This window comes from Opisthocomus hoazin, chromosome 2 (assembly GCF_030867145.1).
Source record: "Opisthocomus hoazin isolate bOpiHoa1 chromosome 2, bOpiHoa1.hap1, whole genome shotgun sequence".
NCBI classification, from domain to species: Eukaryota; Metazoa; Chordata; class Aves; order Opisthocomiformes; family Opisthocomidae; genus Opisthocomus; species Opisthocomus hoazin.
Window position 1 is genome coordinate 52,393,193 of NC_134415.1, and position 26,980 is coordinate 52,420,172.

Genomic DNA, 26,980 nt, shown 5'->3' on the forward strand with positions numbered 1-26,980 from the left:
CCTGTTCTCTAACTAGGGCAGGATCCCTGTGGAGAGAACAATAGGCCATCACACTACTGGTATTGTTATTAGTCCTGTGTTCTGGGTAAACTGAAGGGAAACAACTAAGCTCAGATTCTTTCTGTGGGTTAACCGACAGCAGTCCTTTTTGTCACAGTGCCCAAAATTGAGCAAAAGCAAGAAAACTTATGATAAAAGAATGACCACTCATAACTAGAAGTTCTATCAAATGAGACTGCAAGGATTCACAGCTGAGCCATCAGCTGGATTCACAGGTGTATATTTACTGTTCCAGATTACAGAGAAATGTATTTTACTGGTTACAGATGCTCCTGTTCTGTCCCAGTCAAGAGTTTTTACTCACCCACTCCCCTAGGTCTGTGTTTCACTGCACCTCACCCTCTATGCTTAGGTCTTACCTCTTGTCTTTACTGTCCTCTCCAACACTGTTCTGCTTCCAGCTTATTTTTTTCAGAATCATTCAGCCTAAGGCCAACACGTACCACGGGAAATTTCAGCTTTAACATCAACGACCTGACACAATTATAAGCAACTGAATATCTTTCAATGAAAACATCACCAAAAGCTTTAACTACAAAATATTTACAAGCTCGCCCTATCACAAACACCCTGCTGCAGACACATGTACAGCTACATATACTAATTAGAAAAGAATATAACTGCTTATGTGAACAGCAGAAGAGAACACAACACTCACAGGTGTTTTACTTACATATACGTATTTTTCTCCACCACATTAACACATTGTACCCTGTGAACACCATTTTAAATGTTATCTTGTGAATTTTAAAATTCCTGTCTTATTTCTAAGGACTAATTTTAGTTGAATGAAAAGAGATTCAAAAGAATGCAATGTACATTTGGAAATTAATGCCTTTGTGTGACATACCTCTCTTCTACTGAAACTTCCTTCAGCTGCTGATGTGGCTTTGTCCCTTCCATTTCTCGGATGCTTACTGCATAGATCTTAGTGGTATAGTCAATTGCTTTTTCTCTTGCAACATCAGTATCATAACCTTAGAAAAATAAAACATAAAATAAAACAAACTAACCTTTTTCATAGCAGTAGAGTAGAAAACAAGAAGATCTGCACCAATAAAAGCTGAAGACAAAACAAATCCTACCATGGTCTCCCTACACTGAACTTTAGCACATGGAAGTTTCTTGCCCATTTCAAGTTAAATGCCTGTATGAGTCTCTGTGGAACAACGACTAAATTAAAGATGTGTTTTATACAATCCTTTTTACCTCCATCTTCTTCTGCGTCTGTGTCTGATTCTTCACTATCAACCAGCTTACTCTCCTGAATGCCCAAAAATTCTCTGGTCCAGATCATCAAAGCTGTATCAGCACCACCTACAGTCAGCAGCACAGAATCATTGTGTAACCACCGCACATTGGTTACCTGTGCGCTGTGACCCACATACTTCTTGAATTTTGCATGTTGGCCCTGTAGCACAAAGAATTCACATATTAGCAGTCTGACATATCGCGAACAGTCTTCCTTAATTCCTTTTCTTGCGCAGTTCCCAATCACAGAAATAAATACACTTATTACCTTCACTGGATATGAAAAAAGCTTCACAAAACCAAAATCATCTCCTGTAGCTAATAGTGTTCCATCTTTTGTAAGGCTAGCTGCATTTACAACGGTGACATCACTGTGCATGGGCCAAATTCCTTCACAAGTAGGACCAAGAACACATGTCCAGGTGTCCCACTCAATCTTCTCTATCTGCAATCAAAATTTCCCCAAAAGAAGTCATCTTAATACATACCAAATACACACTAGTTTCATGTGTATATTCTTCTATGTTTGATATTAACTGAATTTTATTAGTGTTTTTAGAAAGTGTTCGCTCTTTCCAGCTAGTTAATACAAACAGCGTATCGTCATCAAAAGGCTTAAAACTTTAAACATTTCTGCTTTCCCAAGGTAGAGCATGATGCAGATACAAATCTCCTTAAAGATTTTCTGAGGTGCTAAACATTGGCAATTTTGTAGAAGAAATATGTGTCACAAATAAGCAACCTCCTTAAAAGGCAGGTCATACTGTTTAAAAATGGTTTATAACCTGTATGAACACTGATTACACAGAAAACAGGTGATTCCTCAGGAAAGGGGATTATGGGAAATTACGGCTATTAAGCAAACCAAAATAAGTTTAGAGACACAAACAGACACTTGCAAGTTCTACCATTTAAAAATGCTAGGAAAACCACTGTACAGAATGATTAAATAATTATAACCAATATAAATACAGTATTTTAAAAGGAAAAAATATATCATTTGAAAACAAAATACACTAATTTTCACCAGTCCATAAAAATAGCTTTCACCATAAAAAATCCAGTAAGCATAATTCGTACCTCAGCAATTCTTATAATATGCCTTTTCCCCCTCGGTGCTTCAAAAAATAGTTGTTCTTTGGCACCAGAATTGACTTGCAATAACTTTCCTGGATACAAAATAAGAGCTTATTATGAATCTTATTCATTATTTTGAATATTATTAACTCACTTTTGATTGAATGAAGAGATTTCTGGGTGTAAGCTAAGAAATTATCCTCCAGAGAGTTATTCATAGCTAAAGTAAAACAGATGCTTAGAATCACTCTCGTAAGAATCCTGTACTCCTGATTCACTGCAGAAGTAGTATTTTAAATACCATCCAACATCCTTAAAAAAATCACTGCCTTGCAGCAAATCACTTGCTTTTGATAAGAAATACTTTGCATGTGTTTTTATCATCATGATAATGGAAAGTAAAATAAATTGTGTATGCTCATTCTCGTAACGATTTTGCAAGACAGCTTTGACAAAAGTTAAAACATTGTAAGCTCCTGTCTATTTTGCACTGCCTAGCTGGCATATAGTCCGGCTACACACCAAACTGTCCTTGAATATGAAGTTTACCATACCCATACAAATACTGTGATATTAGGAAGATAACCTTGTATGCAACTGATAGTATGTTAGCAAGTATTTGTGCATGAAGAAGCAAAAAATGCTTTCAAATTGATGTTTTACAATATTTCTGATATAAGAAAATTTAAGCAAATGATAACAACTATACTAGTGTAAGGGGACTTATCCTGTGGGGATTTATTATCATAAAAGCAGTTCTACATATCTAAACTGCATAACTGCCAGGGAAAGCATAATTTTACCGAGAAACGCTGAATTAGATTATCAACTGGTATGAACTAGTGCAGTTCCAATGTTGCTATATTTCGACTGGGCATCTTGCCTTTTGTTACATGAGCTATATTCAGGCTGGTGGAATCACTGAGAACAAGAAGTGCAATATATAGTAGTATTATGCCCTTCCTATCTGACCTGTATAAGACAGGTTATACAATTTAGTATATTAATCCTTTACATCTAGAAGTTCAGTTACAGTTTCCAATAAATATCATTAAGGACACAAAGAATTTTCAGTTTTCTTATACTTTATATCTACACATCTAACACATCCAACAACTACAGATAAGAGGTATAATCAGACAAATAGCTATTATTATGTGTACACCTATCAGTAGTCAGATTGTCAGCGCTGTAAGCAGGCGCACAGCGCCAGCTCAGTTGCAGCATGGCTTACTAGCTCAAGAATGGAAAAAAGACCCGCATGGGTTCTGAAAAAAGGTTAGCTCCTGTTGATGTCAGTGAGCTTGCACCATATTTTGAGACTAGCACAACAGGGGAAGCAGGGCTCAGACACACAGGTGGTTCCCCACAGAATCATATTAGGTCCAGGAAGGCTTATTTTCATAAGCTCATTATCGATCTTGCTAGACTTAATTAGTTGTGATAATAATGCTCTCTAACTTCATTGCTGTGATTGTCATGTAATGCTCAGCAGAGAAGAAAGGAAATTGGACGTAAAAGGTGGAAAAGAAAAATGTATCACACACTACAAAACTATAAAAAGAACACAGCAGAGAAAAGCAGTATTATGTTCGTAAGTGACATTTTAGTCGTATGTTGTCAACAGCGAAGTACCATGTACTCTGGTACAAATGTTACAAGTGAGGATGAATCCCACCAGCAAATGTAATTGCACTGAACCCATATGGTGCTTGATGTTGAAAAATCATTTGCATTAGTAGTTACAGTTTATCTTAGTAACTGGTACAAGAACAGTTTGCTGATATTCTGTTTTGCAGGCATTTTAAACCTGTATCTCTGGTCAAACATTTTACCTCTTGAGTCCCAGTCAATGTGTGTGATATAGCTAGATGCACCTTTACAAATGCCAACTCTTTTGCTGGTAAGTACATTGTAAATGTCTACAAAATTATCATGGGAAGCCACAGCCAGGTACTTTCCTGATTCTGTAAAGAAGAGACACTGAGGTTATTAAAGGTGTACTTGTTATAATTATTGTTATGCATTTTTACTACTGTAATGCATCCAAATGCACCAGTTAGAGGTGGACCCCATTATACTAGGCTGCATAAAACCATACAGAATTATAAAGTATTTAAATGCATGGAGCATATCTAAGGCCAGTCTACCTTCTGAACATTCAATCTCTTGTCCAGAGGAGAAATACAAAATCAAGGTAAACACTCCCCTTTCACCTTATCATCTGATTATACCTCGTGAAAACTTTATATCTGAGATCATTTCCTTTCTGTGGTGAAAACAGACCATGTCTTCAACAGTGTCAGCATTTACCACCAGAAAACTCCCATCATTCAACCCTACAGCCAAGGCTTTCCCATCAGGAGAAAAGGCACAGCATCGTCCACCTACAAAAGAAAATGGAAAGGAATATCTTAAGGTTTATGAACTGGAGATTGAGAAAACCATCAACAAACTGCAACTGAAAAGTTTTTACATCAAGTATATACTTTTAAAATAGATTTGTTATAACAAATATATTATGCGATAGGAGGGTTAGGATTAACGTTTTACTAAATGTGAATGTATCCTCTGTATAGGCTGTTCTTGAATTGACAGTGGTTATTTGATTAGTCTTGAAATGGGTTTAGATGAAAATACCACTTTCCAACTACGTTCTAAACACACCAATGACAGAAATAAAATTAAAAACAAAAAAAAAAGAAAAAAACCCCAAACCATGCAGGAAGGAAATCCAGATAGAAAATTCAAAGACTTATTATGGGCAGCATAACTACATGTCTTTCAGGGATACTACACTTGAAAGCTTCCTCGTTATATGACTGAAGAATGGTTCCTTTCAGGTGAAGCACATTTAAAACAGAGATGTACTACAGTTCCTTCGCTTACTTTTTGCCCCAACATTATTTCTGACCATACTCTCTCATATAGTTATCCACATCCATCCCTGAGTTCACCTCTCCAAAACATTTGACTCTGTTTTCCCTCAGTCAGTCAGAGTTCCTGTGCTGTGGAGCTGTCACTGAAAATTAAGCTTGTTGAATTCACACCACAAAATTTCCTGAAGGACATTAATGAGTAAATGAGGTAAGATTAATTTTGAGGAGGCAGCACTTCAACATAGCTCATCTGATTTTATACAAAGGAGATGGCAGGAAAACTGTTCATTTTCAGAGAAGTTGGTATAACATGTAAGGTTCATATTGCCACTGAAGGCTGATTGTGCTCAACATGCAGAAAAATTTACATTTGTGTTTATAAGGAAACTTTGTGATGTCAGCAACAAGTACACTGGCCTTAAGTATTCTTAACAAAAATGATTCTGAGGTCAACTCATTCCCTTGGAACCAGAGGAAAATAGATTAAAGTTTATTTTATTATTATTCATTACAATAGACTATAATCCTTTTTCTTTCTACCTTTTTCATTGACTTGACATATGCCAAAGACAATTTACTTCCCATGCTACCAATTTCTTAATGATTGTGTCCTCTTCCTACCTACTTAATGCCTGTGATGTGCACTGAAAGCAAAGACAGAACTGTCACAGAAATAGAGTAGTATCATTACTATCACAATGTATGGCCCAGTGAGAATTACCTTTTTTGAGTTTCCTCACTGCCAGCATGCGGTGTTGGGATGAAAGTTCCCAGATTCGTAGTGTTTTATCATCACTCACTGTTGCACAGACAGGCAAGAGAGGATGAGCTGCCAAGCCCCAGACTTCTCCTTCCATATGTCCCTAAAGGAAATAATTTAATGTAAGAGAAAATAATGCATTTGGATTTATGTAATATGTTCTAGCACTTGCCTTGCCTCCTTTTACCAGTCTCGGGCAATAAGGCTTTCGCCATCTCTTCTCAAAAATTTTCCACGTTCAAAGAGACCTGAATGTCTGGACTGTTTCGTCTGATAACCATCTAAAATATTCTTTTTTCCTAGTTTCCTCCACTATTGCTAGCTGTAATTTCTGTAATCAATGCCCTCTCTTCCAGACTTGAAATGAACAGGGAATAGTTATGCCCCAAACAAGACTTTGTCCTGAAATCCTAATACAGGCTAATAGGTCCTCAAAGCTTATGTATTTTTTAGATCCTGGAGAACCTGTTTGCCCAACATACACATACTTAGTTCTTTTAATCTTCCCTCTGAACTCGGTGTTCAAACTTTTTAATCACCCTTCCTGCTTTTTCTACATTTCCTCCAACTTCTATACAGCTTGCTGGCACTGCATTTCAAAGTTAAATCATTTCTTACTATTTTCAATCTGGATTTGAATTTGGTAACTGGCATTTTTGTTGAGATGGAAAAATACCATTAAAAGAAAAAGGTGAGGAACTATCATGGTATCTTCATTACACTTTATGTATTTTCTATTTTGACTCATGTTGACACATACAAGCATGTAATTTAAGATGGAGGACAATTATAACACTTTGTCAGAAAACTCACAGTAATTGGGTAATTTTAAGATAATTTTACTGTCTTGCAACCTCAGTATTCATGTGGATATAAGGATGAGATTGCAATTCCAAATTAGTGAATGAGTTAAATGATTTATAAAATACAGCTTCGCACATTTAGGTTAGTAAGGCTGTCATGCAGGCAATACAAATTTGAAAGGTGACTTTATGTGATCAGAAACAATTGAAAAGAAAAATACCAAAGAAACAATATTTTTGTAAAAAATAGTACTAATTTACTCAGTTACAGAAAACAAAAAGTAAAAACTTGACAAATTATAACTCAGTAAATGTTATAAACAGTTTTCTACATATAGACATTGGGGTCATCCAAGACATTAAACCAAAGGCACATCAAATGCATCAGTGGACTTACATAGAAAAATTTTTAACCAAACTTTGCAGAATACTTTGTCTTGCAGAAAGCGGTCCCTATGCTTTGCAACATATGCAACGACAACTGTGTGTCACTGTAGAAAGCAGTCATAACTCTCAATTTTTCAGAAACTAAAGTATAGGCTCCTTCAGAATACACTATATTATTTCATTAAAAGCAAATAAATGGAACCACACCGTCACATAAATTGTGTTAGCTCTACTCTTCATTTTTCATTTTTATGTTGGGTCCCAAACATTGATAAAAAGTCTCATCAGACTTTGAACTTACTGGATGTATTTTTACCTTCAGAAATCTGTAATCCACAGTGAATGTCTAAGTCATTTACATAAGAAAGCATCAACTTCTGCCTCAGCTAGAAAAGAGATGGTGGCCAATTAATGAGATTAATGAAAACAGAAAGGAAATGACTGGGAAAATCTTACAATGTCTTGTATTTCACCAGGGAATATTTTCATATGGAAGATCCATACAGTACCTGAACAAGTAGAGTCATAGGGCCACTTTTATCAATTTCAAGTATCTCTCCATTTTTAGTTCCCACTAGTATATGCCCATGTCCTAGACTGATGGCTCGAATAGAAGGATTGTCTTCTAAAAGTAAACCTGAAGAATACAAAGATATTACTTGTAGTTTTTTATTGTGAAAACAAAAAGAGCCTCATATCACCTACAGTTCGTACAGTTTCTATCATCATAATTAAAATCTGTTTAAAATCACAAAACATGAGTTATACTTGTCTGATCAAACTACCAGATAACCCATGGATTTAATTAATAGTTCAAAGGAGGGGAGTTTGTGCTAGTCTGTATTGTGGCAATATAGAGATTGACATTTTACTGCCTTAACAGTAAGAGTGTGTAAGCGGTTGAGATGCTCCAACAACATGGACATTAATTCTGTGATTATCTGTGAATATCACTTTACAGACTTCCACCCTGATGCCTGGGGCAGTAAAATTTAACAAGTCTTTCCAGCCCATAGGGACGCTGGTCTCTCTACATGAAATTTGGCCAGCTGAGGAAGCTAAACAGAACAGATTTTGTAACAGCCAGACTCACAGGCTTGTGACATTTCTTTTTAAAATCATTTCTTCAGTGAAAACAAAGTCAAATGTCACAGAATAGAGGAGGAAATAGCAGAACAAACTAGAAACGGCAAAGACTGTGTGAAATACAACTTACATCAATCAAAACAGAAAATTCCAGCACAGAGTAGTAAGTAGTATATTACTGTTCCCTTTGTGTTCTGGTAAGATTTGACACCTGTTACCACTGTTTTACCAGCCTTCATACATATAGTTGTTCTTAAACCACACTGAAAAATAATACCTTTAGAACTAGCAGATAGTGCTGCTCTTTTAATCGCATACGTCTTCAGACATCTTTCAAACATGTCATCCCAAAGTGCCACGATTCCATCTTTTCCACCAGTTACAAAACCCTGTATGATCACAGTATGAAAACATACACAAACATCAGCACTCATATATCAATATTTAAAAAGACATGTCTAAAGGCAGTATAAATCCTCCCCGGCATTTTATTCATGTCTCCAATTAAAAATACCAAAGCCTATACCTATGAAGAAAAAAATGTAAGGGGAGAAGATTTAGAGGGTTGCTTTTCTAGGGTCATAAAGGCTTATAACCATGCAGAGTGCATACTACTGTAAATAGTAATGCTGGACTGTAACATTTTTCTGGATGTGGAAATAAACTATGGAAAAATATGTGCTTTATCCTTGGAAGAGGCAGTAGTTGGTAATAATAGCTTCTCAAGTTATTCCAAATACAATGGACTTAACAGATGTTTCAGACTGAGTTCTAATAATCCATAAGGGCCTTTTCTGATTAATTCCCTTGGTAGAGTCTTTTTATCTGTCCCAAGTGAGTGCAAAACACAGCATAAATAACTCACCAACAAAAAGGTAAGTGAAGAGGATGTTCAGAAAATAGAGTGCCAAGATAAAATAGAAAAATTGATGGAAAAGCTAGAATATTCCATTACCAACATCTTCAAATTGCCAGTGGATTTCAAGTGGCAAAACTTTGCCCCAACCTCATTTATGTGGTGTCAACAATATATATTGCCATAGTTTCTTTTAAAGACTTATTGAAGAAACTGAAGGAAAATACTTTTGATATCTGGAATAATTAACTGAGAAAAACAAAATCTTTGGATATTTGAAGTCTTGCTTGCTTAAGATACAGTGGTAGTATTATTAAAAAATTCATGTTTCATATTTTGGAAATTGATAATGAAAAAATATTTTGGGGATCAAGTTGAAGGGGCAATGAATGTTACCTGTTACTCTCCTGTGGTTTACAAATATGAAAATGATCTGCATGAGCACACTGAGAAATATTCTGCATATTTAGAGGTCAAAAAGCTATTGGTCAGCTAATGAGCACATATAACATGTGCTTACAAATACGCATCTACTAAATAACAGAACTCATTAATATTGTTTTTGTGATTTTAATCACATTCAGATTCATCCAGTGCAACTTGTCTTCTGTTCTGTTTGTGTTTTTTTTTTTTTATTAAAGCACCTTCACTATTAGTGCAATGTAAAACAATGTATTGCTTACATACACGTGTACAAAACCTGAGTAACTTCATTGGGAAATATACTAGTTATACACTTCTCAAATCCAGTATTGCAACAAAAATAATAAATATGAATGGATCACATAAGATGACAAATACCTTATCCAATGCATGCATGGCAAATACAGGTCCATCATGGGCTTTCACTGTCTTAAGCAACAGAGTATCCTTCCAGATATAAATGTCTCCCGTAGCAGCACCAGAGAAAACTAGATCTTCTATTCGCCCATATGAAACACTCATCATAGTTTCCAATTTTCCAGTAGTTCCAAATGTTCCTCGTTTTGATGTAAAGCCTCCACCTGCAATACAAAAGTATGTCTTTTTATATTTCGGTTTGTAGCCATAGCACTGTAAAGGACAAATGTCCTGACCCCATCAACTCTTGCAATTTCCTAGGACATGGTGGATAATAGAAATACTGAAAACATAGTGCACAAGGGAAAAGCATAAAAAAAAAAGTCAATCTAGTAATGACAGTTTTGAAGCAGTACAGGTTCTATTTTTCAGATTGCTATTTCCAAGCAAATTAGAAATTTTGGTGAGGAATTGTGTAAAAAGAACTAATACAATGGCTGGCAGAGTATTTTTTGCACAGAACGGCCTGCCAAGCTCATGCCAAGCTTTTTCACTTTAGAGGTGACCATAGCTACACATAAGATGCTAGAGGTTTGTTTTAGTTATCTACTGGCAACCTGACAATTTGACAGCAGTTTAGCAGAATGAATGGCAGGATTTGCACCTCTTGTGATTGACAGAGAACCGAATTGCCACAGCCTTGCTTTGATTCAGACAGCAGGAAGTAGACATATGAACCCCCAAATCGAGTGTTTATAGACAGAAGTATGCATACAATCACAAAATAATATAGGCAGTAGTGCCCTTTCCGAATTCCACTGGGTGAATCTTAATTCAAAATATACCATTTTTATTGCAAAAATAATATTCTTGGAGTAAGATACTGCTTAATGCAAATTCCTGTAATAGAACTGGGCCAACAGCAGTGCAAGGCTATGTAATTACTACAAAAATAACCTAAACATAAAAAATGCAGGGAAAATAAAAATGTAATTTTTAATCTGACTGCACCTGAACCACTTGAACACTGTAAAGTATGGTATAAAAACTTCTTAAAACTATCTAATTTTGAGTTGTCTTTAGTTCTATTTTTAGCTACCCTTGTGCCACCTGCCTTAGCTGAATTTTACACACAGAAGATGCTCTTTGAGAACTTTTTAACAAATATTCATGTAGTGTGTATGCAATTAAAAGTCATGAAGAACAAAAAATCTAGTTCTGAATAAAAAATATCCTCTATCAGAAACAGACTGTTCCGTCTTTCTGACAGAACAGTCTAGACTGATAGCTACTTCCCATTCTGAATATTTTGCTTATTAGTTTGCAGACTCTTATCCTGCTTTTAAATAAGGGAAAACGCATTTTTATTTTTCATTATTTAGAAAAGGAAACACAACTCCTGTGTCATATGAAAAATATATTACCTTGATATCTTGATCTTGTGGTACCACATCATGATTTTTAGCCTAATGGATAAAATATAAATTACTATAACTGAACTTCTGCAAAATAGCTGATTCTTCATTTCTTTTTTGTTTTGCCCAGGCATGTATTTTAAGGTCCACCCTCAAACCTATCCTTCCAGCCTGGCACCTTGAAACACGTGCTTCCATCTCTGGAATTCATCTCCAATGACTGACAAACAGCTCTATCTTGAAACTAAAGGGCCATTGAAGTGTTACAGAAGTACCTGAAGTGCAAACACTACCATTTTCAGCAGGGTGCCAGAGGCACCTAAGATTCTTAGCTACCAGATGGCATTTTCACAACAAGAGTCATAACCTGCCTAAGTAAATTACAGAACTGCATGTTTTCTGAGAGCCAATGATGCTTGTTCAGGAGAAATCCTTAGTAGTATGACTAGAGTTAAAAAACAAATAGCTGGAAATGACTTCCAAAGAGAAAGAAATATTGTGACATTTGCTGATTCAGAGGTAGGTTTTCATCCCTTTAGTATTTTGGTAGCTAGACAATTGCTTTACAAATAAAAGAAATTCTTAAACTGATAACACAATATTCCTGTATTAAAAATATACACATTCTCAAATGAATTAAAGTATTCAATAAAGTACCTGTTTGCTGCCAAAACTTGATGTGCTTCATCCCAACTGTGACTAGTTTGTCTACATGATGTGGATTACACTTCACTACAAATATTTTATCTTTATGGCCCCTGCAATTAAAATAAAAATTAAAAAACATGGTAAGGGATGACCGAACATTTCAAACTAATTTGTTTTAATTAGGCACTTCATCGTACTGGACTAGCCAAATGTAGTCTTTAACAATGAAAAACTAATCACTGTCACTGTCATAGTCTTGGTGCAAACACAACAGCATGGGTCTATAACACTATGAGGATTGGGAGATGAGTCACAGAGGCTATGTCTACATTATCTCCACCATCATTACCCCATCTAACAAAAAGTAGAGAGCCACATTTCCAATCTGCAAGAGTTTAGCCTTGGAAGACTGACTCAGAGTTGGCAGAATGTATCTGAGTATACACCATACAGGAATTCGACTACAGAAATATGGTGAATACAAATTGTCTCCCACCAAATTTCAGTTCAGTTAAATTAAAATGAAAGAGCTGGCAACAGAGGCCAATGCAATTAAGAAAAGGTACAAAGGGCAGCATTAATACTTAAATGGATAAGAACTCCATAAATATTTAAAATCCTCTGTCAAGAAAAATGAGGAAATCTTCAAGCTACTGTGCTTCAAGAGCAAAACCAAAACAACAAATTATAAAATTATAATTTAGGAAACAGTTCATTCAGCAGCATATATACCTTCAAATTTAGTTCTTGGGTAATTAAAATTATTCTTGCTGCAGTCTGTATTTATGGGAATTTGCAAGTTTGAGTTTCACCATTGCAAAAATATTCCCAGTTTCAAAGTAGTTAATTATTTCTGTTTCAATGTTTTATAAAACATCAAAAGCAAAAATCACTAGCTTTTCAATATGAATTTTCAGGTTTTGTGCTATGATAATGTCACTTTCATCTGACAGGCTTAGCAGATCTGAAAAATCTAATGGTTCTGATAACCCTCGGTTCCAGTATTTTCTTTCAGTGAATCAGTCTAGATGAAAACCGGTCCTTCACACCTTTGACATCTGAAGTACATCTTCTTGCAACCCCTCTCTCTCCTGTTCCTCTGCTTCATTATAATGATGCCCAGCCTTTCAGTTCAGGCTGGTTATACTGCTTCTTCTGGAAGCATCTATCACAAAAGCAATACGTACCACCATGAGTCGAAAACCGAACTAATTGCATCCCAGTGCAAGCATCCCCCTCTAAAATGACAAAAGTATGTCTGCCTCTGCGATAGGATGAATAGTGCTGACACATGAGATCTAGACTATATGGCCTACATTTCCACCCCAATTTCCTGCAATAGTCAGACCCAAACATGTATACAAGCGTGTGTAGTTTTTGTGTCCTTGTGTTCCAAAGGACTGGCAAAGGACGTTTGCCCTTACAGAATGAAGAGAGTAAAAGAGCATGATGTTCACTGATTTATATTGTAAATAAATTTGACAATGCCACCCTCAGCTCCCTTAGGGATTGCGGTCCATGAATACAAAACACTAGGATCAAACAGGACCAGCACTACATCAGCATATGAGGCATGAGAAGCTAACGAAAGAAGCTCAGATATGTTTTGATTCTAACAGCGCACGCTTATTCAATAAGGATTTTAATGAAACTAGACAGAAGATTGTAGAGCCAAGGTAGGGAAACAAGCTGTATAGTTTAACTAGGGAGCAATTAAAACACATAAATAAGAGTATATTCTGAACATTGCAACAAGAAAAGAAACCTGAGAAGTCACGCTGAAATAAATCATCCTAAGAAGATTAAGTAAAAAGAATATTCACAAAAAATAAATACAAAGTAACTACAGAATCAACATAATGAATATTTGTATATAGTGAATGTACACTTCATTTTTCACGTTTAGTACTTTAGATAAATTCTTCTTGTGGTTCTATGTGATTGTAAGGAGATGTCCTTCTATTCTTCTTGTCTGCTAAGGCCATGAGAATGCCATGTCTAAAATTTAGACTTGAAACTCTCCTGTCTTGGTTTTTGTCTCTCCCTTTATATGTCCTACTGTGCTTACAAGAATGGGGGACTTGCCTTTAGGCACTGCTAAAATATAAACAAATAACTTAAATTGGAATATTTTAGAAGATAAACTATTTTTTATGCTCTCTGTGAAGATTGTGCATATTTTCAAAATAATAGATTAGCATTAATAGTAGATACATTGGGTACATATAGTGTTATATACTGAAAAGAACCTGAATACTTAATCTTACATCTGTGAGCAACATGAGACAGGTAGCCATACAGCCTATCATTATCTTGTTTTTAAATTTTAGAAGACCTCTGTGGGAATATATAGGGTATTTCTTCACTTGTGAGTCTGAAGCACAATCTGTCTGGAGACAGTAAAATTAGGATTGCAAAGCAAATTAAAATGTCACATTTCACAACTCAGACAACACTGTTGCTAAGCAAGCCCTACCATCACAAATTTTAAACAGGATTTAAAATCTTGCTACCTAATAAACTGGATGTCTGAGACAAAATTATATAGGTAATATAGATTATGGTACATGCACACTTGGATCAAAACGTTTCTTTCTTCATTAATTGTATACTACTAACAGATAGTGCTGCCAGGAAAAAATCTTATTATTTCTTCTGGAACATGTCACTATGTAGTAATAAAAGTAAATTATCTTTCACAGGCACTATTTGCAGTTATCTTAATAATTTCTACTGACCAGTGTTAGGTATTATGATTGCAGACAGCATGTAAAATGAACTCCTTGCCTTTCTGGTACGTTAAGTCCATGCTTACATAAATTCTACACAATTCTAGTATCTTGACCTCAGAGGTAGGTTTTATTTGCCCGAGGGTAAGACAGAAAAAAAGGTTCTCAAACAGATTGATTCTTCTAACGTACATTAGTTTAGTATAAAGAAAATGTTGCAATTCAATGTTTTCGAAGGAAAAAAACAAACATGTAAACCATAATCCAGTCCTCTTCCCAACATGGGTCCCTTCAACCAATTACAAAAGCTTCTTCATTATGGGGTTATTAGCTAAGCTTTCTGTTAGTAACTGCAAAGAGCAAATATCTCAGAAAAAGCTGACTTAGGGGCAAGATCAGTAGACCTTGAAATATCTATTTATATTAGAGGCAACACCTTTTTTTTCCTCAGAAAACTGATCTGTGTATGTACACTGATGGAACCCAGCATATCATCTAATGCATAAAGGAAAATACGACACCTCTGATGAATTCTCCACTGAATCAGGAAATAAATTGGGAGAAAACATTAACGTCACTTGAAAAATCATTAAATGAGCTATAATATCAATGTAGCTATCCTAACAGAAAGGATAGGGAACTCTTGAGAGAAACAGTTCAAACTATTTCCAAACACTAAGCTGTACATCCCAAGGTTTTTAATCTGGATATATTGCTCTAAAACACTGTTCTGTTTTCAAAGAGGTGTCCTGTTTTTTTCTACAAACAAAGTAATACCATGGATGATATTATCTGGAAAAATGTAATCACATTTATATCAAGATGTACACTTACCTGGTTGTTGCTAGCTTTTCTCCTTTTTTCCAATCCCAAAACACAATGGCATGATTATCATCTAGCCCAATAGATGCCAAACATTTTCCATCAACTGTACAGAAGCAATACTTAATGTTAAAGGTGCTAGGGCAATGAACTCAACAAATACATTGTAACCTGAATTTCAAATGATATGTAATAAATGAAGCAAAAACCACAAACTAATACTTCGAGAGATTAGGGTTCAGACTAACTGATGGCCTTCAGTTCCTAAAGCAGACTGCCTAAAGAATTAGACAAATGAACTGAGAAAGACAGTCAACCTGCCCAGCCTCTTAAGATCACTGAAGTCTGTACCTGCTGAAAGTTTCATCCACAAGGAGGATTCATATTGAAATACTTAGCACCGAAATGAATACTTATTGGGTGATGACACGTCAGATTGGAATCCATAGATTTCACAGAGCACTCTCTTAATCCATAACCTAGCCTTCCACTTCTTAACTAACTTTAAACATGGCCTCACTCCTATGAGAGACAGGACAGGTTGTGATATAAGTCACAACAAGATTTTTCTGCTTAATTTTTAACTGGATGATTACAAGACAGGTTACTATTGTCTAGAAAAGGCGTTCTTTTGATTTCATTATGTTCTGTTATGTTTGTATGTCTGACCTATTTTAGTTTTTTTACATCTGTATTCCTTATCAAACCATTGATCTTTCCCAAAGGCAGACACAAAACATTCCTGTGTGTAAGTACAAGGAAAGTAAGTAGGATCAAACAAGACAATAAAAGTCAATGTCATAAAGTCCAAGTGCTCCAAAAATCACATTATAATTTATTTGAAATAATTCTGATCAGATAATGCTTCTTTTCTTTGCTTGAAATGTTGATAAGAATTATTAGTGTATAATGAAATGAGTGGTTAAAAGTTAATAGGCAATGTAATGGAACTACAAATATGATAGAAAATTGTAAGGCTAAAATTAACTGCTGGCTATCATCTCTTCTACTGCAGGAAAGACACAGCACTACTGATAATGAGAGGAAGAAAAGCAAGAACCGAGTATCTTACATAATTCAACAGTACCTAGGCATCCTTGCTATGTGTATGAAATAACGATAAACAAGACCATTGTTAACAAACTTTTAGAGAAAAACTACTGTCGTGGAATTTTGAAATTTTTAAAAACTAAACCGTAATTGCTGAAGTATATGATACAAAAATTGAACTTCATAGGTTGTAATAGGAGCTGATTACCTGTTTTTTGGTTGTTTTTTTTTTTATCTGAAGAAAAGTTAAAGGTGGAGGAAGTAAAGAACAGGTGAGATGGCCAAAAGAGTGAATGAAAGCAATTATTTGAGAATGTTACTTTCTGTACAAGCTAACAGATGCTGAGGACTCTATGCTTAAGCATATTTAACTTCAAGAATAAAAAGAATGTCACTGGTATAACTGGCTCACAGTATTTAGCAAGTGAGTTCTATGAGAAACAAGCCAAGAAGAAGAAGGGGAATTACAGAAAGAGGAAGAGTTCACAGTTGAATGAAACAGGCCTAGATGCAAGGAGTGCAAGTAGGCAGGCAGGACTGAAGTTGAAAAATCAGGACAGGAAAACAAAATTGAGTTTATTAAAAAAAAAAAAGAAAATAAAGACACAAAGACACAAACAGTTGATGGAAAGGACAGAAAAGCAAAGGAGACAGTAAGAAGCATTCTATAATAGTGTTAGTAAGATAATATGCTATGAAGATAGCTGATACGAAAGATAATATGCAGTAATACCTATTATTTAGAGGCGTATTTGTATTTTTTGATAATAATTGTTATTTTTAAGGGGAACTCAATTATATAAATGGAACACGGTTGACAACATTTTGTTGATAAGAATACAGTTTGAGCTTTGTTCACTTGAAACAGGAGATTTCATGCATTAACATGGACTATACACTCTGATTAATATCCATAATTATAGATGTTAAATTAGCCACTAGAGGGCACAACCAAACATTGCATGAATGCAGTTATGATCTTTGAATCATAACGTCATCAGAATGGTCCTACAGAAGTGATCCAGTGCTGTACACTGTTAGCAGTAATGGCTGATTGCATATGCTTTAGCAAGTGAGCAAGGGCAGAAAGAACTGGTAGTATAGAGTCAGCTGCCAGATCAAGCACAGCTAAAACAGGTATCTTTGGGGCTTTGGTTTTCTTTAAGCTTCAGGAAGTGTGATCTCCTACTACCAGTACAGGAATCTAATTTTTGTTAAAATGTAAATCATAAAGTAAGTATTTTCTAAATATATGAACATTTGTTCAACTAGGGATCTTAATGAGAAGTTTTTTAACATCTATGTACACTACGTCAATTAGATATTCCTTATCCATTTTCCCTTGTTCTGGTACCGTTATCTACTTTCAGAGCTAGGTTACACACCACAGGGGATAAGCAATTTCATATCTGAATTCCATTTCTTGGATGAACACCAAGGCTCCTTGGCTGATAATGGAATATTACTCAGTTCCACAGACCTGTCTTTGTGGAAGTAAAGCTTCTTTGTATAGCCCTGTATCATAAATGTTATCTATGTCTTAATGAATTCTTACCACATTTCTACAGAGGAGAATATGAAATAAGTTACTTCGAATAGAAAAAAAATCGGAGTTAAGAAAAGGATAGTTCAGCTAGAGTAATCTCCTTTTTTTTTTAATAGAGAAAGGGAGAATGGATTTCTCTAAGCATTTTTATAAAGATGCAAAAGTATGTAAGTCACCACCACATGGATGTTTTTCAATGCTGAATACAGAAATTACCCTTTGGTAACCGAGACAGCTTAGGTCATCTGTGTCAGAAAGACAAGTAGGAGAAACAGCAGACAACTGTTTGTCATATTTACTTCTTCTGTAAACTCACTGAAAAATGTGGCAGTTGTTAGCAAATTTGAAGAATTATGTAAGCCTACAGATCACATTTCCATCTCATTCATACACTTCAAGTCACCATTTTGCCTGCTTCTAAATTATTATACCACCATGTAGACAATCAACAGAGTCCTAGCTGTACACTTGGTATTATGTATTAGACGTCACAAAACCCAGTCATTGACCAATTGACAAAAGGCTTATGACTGACTTTACTACACACACTATTTTTGTCAGAACTGTCAGCAGACTTTTATGTAAAATTTGTATTGGTTCTAAAATTGGCTAGCTATTCAAATTAAGATTTCATCATAAGGATTGCTTTTTAATTAATCGTTTAGAAAAGTGTAGGTTGTGGCTTACCTGAAAAATCTAGTGCACATACTCCTCTTTGATGCTGGCCTTTGAGCAATGATAAACATTTCAATGTCTGTGTGTCCCAAACATGGATAGCAGCATCTCTTCCAACCTAAGTCAGAGGGTTAATTGGAATATCTGCTCACAGAAGTTCAAGCCACACCAATGTCAGTAATTAGCACTACCATATCTTCAAAATGCTCCAGAGGTAACTACTTTTCCACTTACCCTATTTTACCTTTTTCAAGATCTATTTTCTTTTTTAGAGAAATTTCCGTACTCAGTATCATATTAATTATATAATTTATCATGACGTATGAATATATATTAATATACCGAGTATACTATATTCAGTACCAGATATCAGTAGAGTGCCCAACATAAAATAGCCCTTATCTGAGTAAGGCTTTTGAGTGCTATTACAGTACAAAAATACTGAGACTGACTAATGAAACCCCAAAACTTCCTAGGATAAAATACAGCTCCTGCATTTTACAGATGAAAGCAGAGGTTCAAAGTGAATATAAGATTTTTTGCAAGGCCACAGCAGAAGATTGGCAGTTTTTCTGTTATATAGGAATGATTTAATAATCTTCTCAAATAGTTTCCAGTCCAGTACTCCCCAGCAGTTTGGCAGGGATATAGGAAACAATACGCAGCTTACCCACATTTAGGAGGAAACACTATACTGAAAGACCGAGAACCACATTTTTCCTGATTATTGTAAAGCAAATTTATTTCCACATTTTGCTAAGATTGTCACTTCTAAATACCCACCTGTCCAGTGGCAACATAGTCTTTCACTGGGTGAATACTTAGGCTGAGGATGTCATCATCGTGACCAAGATACAGCCTTTGAGTGTGTTGCTGCCTATTATATACAACAGCTACAGCAGCAATATGATACACCACTTCTCCGGTTTGCGTGTAGAACAAGTTATTTCGACAGTCATAGCCTCTGTAACTGAAGTGAATACAAAACAAATTATATTCTATTTCAAAACTACTCTGGTACTTTCTGTAACAAATTGTGCAAATAATTTATGCATTAACTTGAATAGACTACATCTGTGGTGTCAGCTGTGGCTCAAAAATACCCCAGCAGATAGGCAGAGAGAGAATATTCTCACTAAGTGCAGGCATTCATGAACCTTCTCATGGCTTGCTTTGCACCTAACTCCTAAATTAGTACTAATTTCACAAAAAGAATATATAATTCACATAAATTGTGTCCAAATAAGTTTTACAGGGACTTGGGTTCAAGTAATTTTCACAAATCACAGCTATCACGATCAATTTAACAGAGAATCTTTGCTCCAGGAAACACAAGGTGTAGTGAACAGCTAGTTTAAAACGTAATTTCATAAAATGCAGTGCTGATGTATTATTTATTATATGGCTACAGTATTATAACCTTCTCTTGTTCCTTAACAAATACAACTGAAAAAAGAAAATCTGTATCTGATATTCCAAAAATTACCCACAGTAATAATGACAAACAAATTAATTGTGGGTAAGCACTGAAAAGTGATTTGTTAAATGCTCTGACATGAATTGATTAACATTGCTAGGATGTTTAATCAGAAAAAACAAGTATTATCTAATATTACTCTACCCATGTATGAACTGCAACTTCAAACTGTCCTCAGGTGCTCGCTCTCTTTTAAGGAAGGGCACAGAATGGTTTTTCTCTTTACTTTGCTGTTTCAGCTGAGGTAGGTCTTCTTTGTAAACCTGAAGAAGAATTGTTGAAGTTAGTTGCACATCTCCAGTGTTCTAAATATTCATATATAGGAATGAAAGTGACTTCCTTTTAAGTATTAAATTTAATTTAATTTGATGTTCAGTAGTTGCAACACAGAGTAAGTCACTATTGCTCCTTACTGAACTTCAGATTCAGATATCAGAAAGACAAATGCTTTTCCAGACAATTAAGTCCCTTGACGTGAGTGGCCCAGAACATTAGTCTGGAGTAGAAGCAGCAGAGTGTATTTTCTCTAGAATATTCCAGTATCACTTAGTGAAAAGGGATTTAAATATTGAGTGGAACTCTGTAAATGTCTTTTAACTTCATATGTGCTTCAGTGTAGGTACCCAAAGCATAATGAATTAATTCCATCTAGGGATTATGGTGAAATAGACAATAACGAACACCACTTAAGTGATTTGCCCATGTGTCCAGAATCCTGAAGCAGAATTACAGCTCTATAAATACACTAAAGACACAAAATACTGTGCATTTAAATCTTTCAGAAATGCTGAAACTCTGTGAAGCTGCTAAAGATGTTTGAAGCATCTTCAAAGCTGTGGCACCGAACAAAATCCATTATAATGCTGAAATATAGCTTTATTGTTTATTTTCTGTGCCTACAATGTCTTGGATTTTGCAAAAGGACAATGAAATTGGCATTCCCACAGAAATCTACCTGACTTCAAAGAAGGAATTTTGGATTTTTACAAGAAAGTGTTCAGATAACGAGCTGAGCTTTTGAAATGGCAGGCACACAGGGCCTTCACATACTGTGTCTGTCACTCTTATGTATTGTACTTTATCCTAAGTGTTCTCATCCATTTACTCCTTCTCCTCAGTGAATGCTACCAGTGAAACAGAATATAGGATCACCATTTTCTAATGCATCTCAAAATCTAGAATCCTCTACACCATTTCATCCATAACATCAAAAAAAACCCAAAACCAAATCTCAGAATAAGATTAACGTTTTTGTTTCCATGTGCTTCTGTAAACTATTTCCTTTAACAAAAAGTGAAGTGCATCTTGTGCTTGGGGTTGTCTCACACTTCCTGTGTAAGATTCTATTTTATGTTGCTTCTAGCTTTTTCATGCATTAACCTGCCTGGAATATTGCTGTTTAATTGACTACAACTATTTTTTTACTTTTAGTTTTTAAACTCAGACATCCTTTTTGACACATAGACAGCATGGAGGAGGATGCTATCTGATTTGAATACAGATGGAAAATCAGGAGAAGGAGGAGAGGAGGAGGAGGAGGAGGAGGATGAGACAAGCACTCCAGTAAGACTTGGAGTAAAAGAGAGGGGAGGAAGAAAATTTGAGAAAACCTCTGCTTCACTTGGCAAACACAATTGATCTCTGTAATAAAGAGGTAAAACAAGCTGTTGTCAGAAGGACTTACATAATTTATTGCAGAATCTAGAAAGTGAGGTGAAAAGACAAAGGATAGCCCTCGGCTAAAGCATGGACCATTAGAGGTGATCCTTCCACATCCTAGAAAGCAGCTCCATGTCAGCTATTAAATCACTCAAGCCAACTTGAACCAAGCTTATTGTGCGTTTTTCGCATGAAGTACACGGTCTCAGTTCTGATCTGAGGAAGTTCTGACCTTTCACCATTGCAACTGATAAGGTAATAGGACAAGGTGACAAGTAATATTCTATTCACAATGACAACAGCTCCTGAATATCAGGTCCCAAGTATTTTTAAATAGAAGCAAAGGTCAGCTAGCCGAATTTAATGTTAATGTTTCCTTTCCTTCAAAACAAGGACAACGGCATCCTTCCACATCAGACTGTTACAAAGATCAGTGCTTGCGAAGCACTCAGTATCATGAATGACATGGAAAGAACCACAAGGAAAATAATTCTATCTTCAGAGAAGTGTTTGAGCAATGTGCAATACAGGCGGCCATGGAACAGCCTGATGACTGAGAAAGGATTGAAGAGTTTCTTGCTAGGCAAGAACTAAATATCCCATACACCAAATGAAGCAGACCTCCTGCAGAAATATGTAATCATAATCCATGCACATAAAAAGCACAAAACTATGTTTTATTATGGCAGCTTCTAAGCTTCATGTAAGTTTGTGACCTGAATGTTTTCTAATATAGTAATGTGGGTCCAAACTGTTACGATGCAGGTTGGGTGAAACCTCACTCCAGGGAGCAGCAAGGTAAAACTGCTTTGTAGAAGAAGAGGAGCCAAGAGCTGAGCGTGGTTACAAGGTCAACCGAGAAAGTGCCCTCAGAGAGGGGTGCAGTCCCACAGTGCCCAAGTGACATGAGCACAGCAGATTCGGTGACTGTAACCAAGTTCAGGCAACAGTCCTCATCACCAGGCAAGCCCATAATGACAAAGCATAAATCAACACTGAAAGATCAGGTTAAGGAGTGGAATGGCATACTACAAGCAATATAACTTAATTTATCTCAAAACACAGTTGTACTGAAAATAGAAAAAAAAAAGTGTATTAAGTGATTATTAGAGAACAATTTTACTTAGTTCCCATAAACTAAGGCAATTTTAATTCTTGGACATAGTTGTCCTTGGCAATAAAAAAGAATTTGTCACAAATAAATTTATTACACAGGCTTCATACTCAGTAAGAATATTCTGCTAAGAATATGCAGAAGTCATAAAAAGAGTCCATGAGCTGTATTCTACAAATTGTGATTCTAAATCTGATAGGACTGAAAAGTCTTCTCTAATACCTATCATGAGAATGGTGATAGCCATAAGCTCTCATGTATAAATCTGTGCTTTTAAAGATATATTCTTTATTCTAATACACGGTATATACACCAATGCTTTTACTCCAAACCCTTAAAGTAAACTCTGTTTTTAAGTATATTGCTTGAATAATCAGCTGAATACTGTCAAAATAATCTTCCTAGCATAGTCTGATGAATTAGCTGCAAACTTCTCTTGCTTATCTTTACAGAATAGTCATGACAAATTGTCAGTTAATTGGCACAGCATGTTAATTTCTACTCACCTGGCGATCATAGTTGATTTGAGCTTCCTGCTCAATGTCAGAATCTAACTCTGGCACATCAGATAAATCTGAATCTGATTCTTCACTGTAGGAATCAACACCACCCTCTGCATTAAAAAAAAAAACAAAACACCACACCAATATATAACACATCCAATCACAAGAAAATAGTATGTGATGTTTTTTATAATTTAGACTACATGCAAAGCAGAATTCAACAATTTTAGAAGCTTAAGCAGCTTGTAAAAATCCTGTGGGCTGACTGAATGTGTCAGGTTTCATTCCTGTTTCTCCTCTTTCAAAGCCTGGGGCAGGAGGATGGCAGAGGGAAGGAGAATAACTGAGTAGTTACTAGTACAATTTCATCATCTGAGAGAATAGTGTTTTCTTAATAGGCTTTGGAGTGAAAACATACAGAAACGGTAAATTAAAACTTTCAGTGTGATCACTGTGTTTAAAAAGATTTGCTGTAACACAGGTGTTTTGCCAAATTGTGCAAGTACAGATTGGATTTTTGCCCGTTAGCTGAAGGGAATCCAATTTTCAGCAATTGACACTATGTAGCTCATATGGCTTTTGTAGAATATTGTATCATGGACATAACAAGAAAAAAAATTCTAAAGTACAGTTATCACATATATGTGAATTTGCATTGAAAAGAAATTAAACAATTCAATATGTGTAGTCAGACTTCTGAATGCAAGTTAGATGGCTAATCTTGAAAATTTAGTTTGATCTAGTAATCTCTCTCTAAATGTCTTTTGTCATATGCTTTGACAAATACTAGTCATGTATTCCTACACATACAATATAGCAGACTGCAGAAGGTTTTTAATGTAACTTGCCTGAAACAAATGGTTGTCTATGAAAAGTAAAATGTCCCAAACATGCTGAGTATATGTAATTCCAGGGAATTATAATAAAAATATTTTCTGTTAATTCAATAAAAACTTTTCCAACAATGCTGTATTCTCTGTTGATTTTATTTAATACATATTAAAGAAGCGATGATTTTCACCTTGTGGAGATGTTTCAAGGATGCCATTTGTTATCCCTTCTGGAATAAATCGCCACTGAAAAACAGAATGATCAGCACCTCCTGTACTTAAAACCCACTGAAAATCATGGGACCAACGGACATTGGTTACATGTGCTGAATGGCCAACGTATTTTCTAAATTTAGCTCCTGAAAAACAAAAAGAGAACTGTTAGTATGTAAGAAGAAAAAAACACTAACATTGTAACTAATAAAGTTAGGCTTTTAATGGAAACACAGTCTAAACACTCTCATCACAACTGAAAACAAAAAATACTTAAATGCCTCTTGATATTCTGATACTAATAGTAATTATAAAATAAAAATAAATGGCATAAAACAATATGAATGATATGTTCACTTCAGTTTTCCAAAAAGCGCTTAAATCTTGGCAGGAAGTATCAGATACACATAGGGTTTAGTTTTCACCTTTATGGCCATTACTGCTGATGGGAACTATACACACATATTGTGTATTGTACTACACAAATAAATTCAAATTCACTATCAGAAAATACACTGATATGATATCAAATTAAACACTGAAGATTATGGAAAGCCAAAAAGTTTTATTTAGTTTTGTTGACTTTATGCATGGTATGATGCAAATGCTGAGGAAACAATCTGTGTTAAAAGCCAATTACAGACACGAAGCCAATAGTTCACACAGAGTTACACTCACCCAAGCTAGCAGACAGTAACTGTATCGAAGTTTCTGAAATTGTTACTGCCATAGATTTGGATGAATTATAGTAGTGTATCTGGTGTTGATACAATTTTGATGTAAAGTCCTATTGAGTTAGTTTCTGAACATGTAATAGTAGAATAAGTGCATGCTAAACTGTACATTCTCAACAGTTCTAAAAACAAGTATGCATACCTTGGCAGGAAATCGCTAGATACATAGAGGCTTAAAGTCTCATCTCTATGTCTGTTCATACTAATATGAATTGTGCACACTCTAATTTGAATTATACCCAAGAATCAAAAGCCACCATTAGAAAATATACTGATATGGCATCAAGGTAAATATTGCATTCTTCAGAAATTTAAAATACTATCCTACCTTTCTTTAGGCATGGAAATCTGAATAATTTAACCAGTCCAAAATCATCTCCAGTCACTAGCACTGAGCTGTTGTAATTTCCATCCACAGAGTTGACATCTGTAATGTTTGTATATTTTGGCCAAATTCCATTCACTTCAGATCCTATCACACAAGTCCATGAGGCCCAGTGAATTCCTTTGATCTCATCTTTGCTAGTCACGTGCTTCCCAGCTGAAAATATGCAAGTGAATAATCTGTTTAATAATTTGTTTTTCAATAAACTCCATTTCTTATCACATTTATCTGTGTACTCTTCTTGGGATGAGTTATAAAGATTCACAATTTTAAATTAATGTAATCTCACATTTGTAGTGTTTGATGACATCATACATCTTACAAGTTTTAATGCAGCTGCACGTAAACATGGTAAAAGCATACAAAAGTGGGAAAATGTTAGATATTCACGTAAGTTGCAGTCAAGAAACTTCGTTTGCAGATGTACTATTTATATAATACTTGTTCTCTTCAAATCAACACTGAAGTTTACTTGTTCATAAAATGAGCCACTTGTATACTCACATGGCATCTTGTAGAACAGTCTCTCTCCTGCACCATCATTGGTTTGCAAGAATTTACTATCCACAGACCAGTCAATATGAGTAATAAAACTAGAAGATTTGTTGCATTCTCCTATTTTTTTGTATCGCTGAGCAACCGCATAGATATCCACTGGGCCATCATTAGAACCCACAGCAAGGTAAGAGCCATCTGGTGAAAATTTCATTTCATGGATTACTTCTTTTCGGTCTTTAATATGAACTACTTCTGTCATGTCTCTGCAAGAACCCATAGTGAAAATGTGTACTGTAAACTTGTGAACATGCAATCCATAAATACTTTAGACAAATATGAAGATAGATGCACTGAATAAAAATAACTCTACTCAAAAGAGTCAATAATACTCTTCATTCTATTCATCTAATTTTAGCTGTAAAATAGTTAGCTGTCTAGTCTAAACTAGACTAGACTTTTTTTTTTTTCTTAACATAGACAATAGAAAAAGAGTTCCATCTACAGAGTGATTATCCTGTCTCTCACAAGACCATGATGAAATGGCCTTTGGGAGATATCCATTTCTCCACATTGACTCTTTTGGGGAGACAGGCAAACAGTTTAGATTAGAGGCTAACAATTTGACTGGTAAAGTTAGATATGATTAATTCCACATGCCTTGACTTGTTAGCTACAGCTTTAGGGGTTCCAGCACTACCACCACCATCAACCACCAGAGGAAAAAACAGAAGCGACAATACCTT

General features: G+C 35.3%; 1 protein-coding gene across 4 annotated transcripts in view; it reads right to left on the reverse strand.

Annotated features, from left to right (window-relative positions):
• EML6 (EMAP like 6) overlaps positions 1-26,980 on the reverse strand; it is a 135,976-nt gene that overhangs the window by 30,504 nt on the left and 78,492 nt on the right. For all 4 annotated transcript variants that reach the window (XM_009931317.2, XM_075413620.1, XM_075413619.1 and 1 more), the window contains 19 exons: positions 26,244-26,500; positions 25,683-25,895; positions 24,599-24,766; positions 23,581-23,687; positions 20,446-20,564; positions 19,608-19,794; positions 18,837-18,942; positions 15,566-15,659; positions 12,012-12,112; positions 9,961-10,163; positions 8,581-8,692; positions 7,727-7,854; positions 5,989-6,130; positions 4,623-4,775; positions 4,224-4,355; positions 2,392-2,480; positions 1,580-1,756; positions 1,270-1,471; positions 911-1,037 (listed from right to left, as the gene is read on the reverse strand). In XM_009931317.2, coding sequence (XP_009929619.2) covers positions 911-1,037; positions 1,270-1,471; positions 1,580-1,756; positions 2,392-2,480; positions 4,224-4,355; positions 4,623-4,775; positions 5,989-6,130; positions 7,727-7,854; positions 8,581-8,692; positions 9,961-10,163; positions 12,012-12,112; positions 15,566-15,659; positions 18,837-18,942; positions 19,608-19,794; positions 20,446-20,564; positions 23,581-23,687; positions 24,599-24,766; positions 25,683-25,895; positions 26,244-26,500 — 2,817 coding nt within the window. The remainder of the gene's footprint in view (positions 1-910; positions 1,038-1,269; positions 1,472-1,579; positions 1,757-2,391; positions 2,481-4,223; positions 4,356-4,622; positions 4,776-5,988; positions 6,131-7,726; positions 7,855-8,580; positions 8,693-9,960; positions 10,164-12,011; positions 12,113-15,565; positions 15,660-18,836; positions 18,943-19,607; positions 19,795-20,445; positions 20,565-23,580; positions 23,688-24,598; positions 24,767-25,682; positions 25,896-26,243; positions 26,501-26,980) is intronic.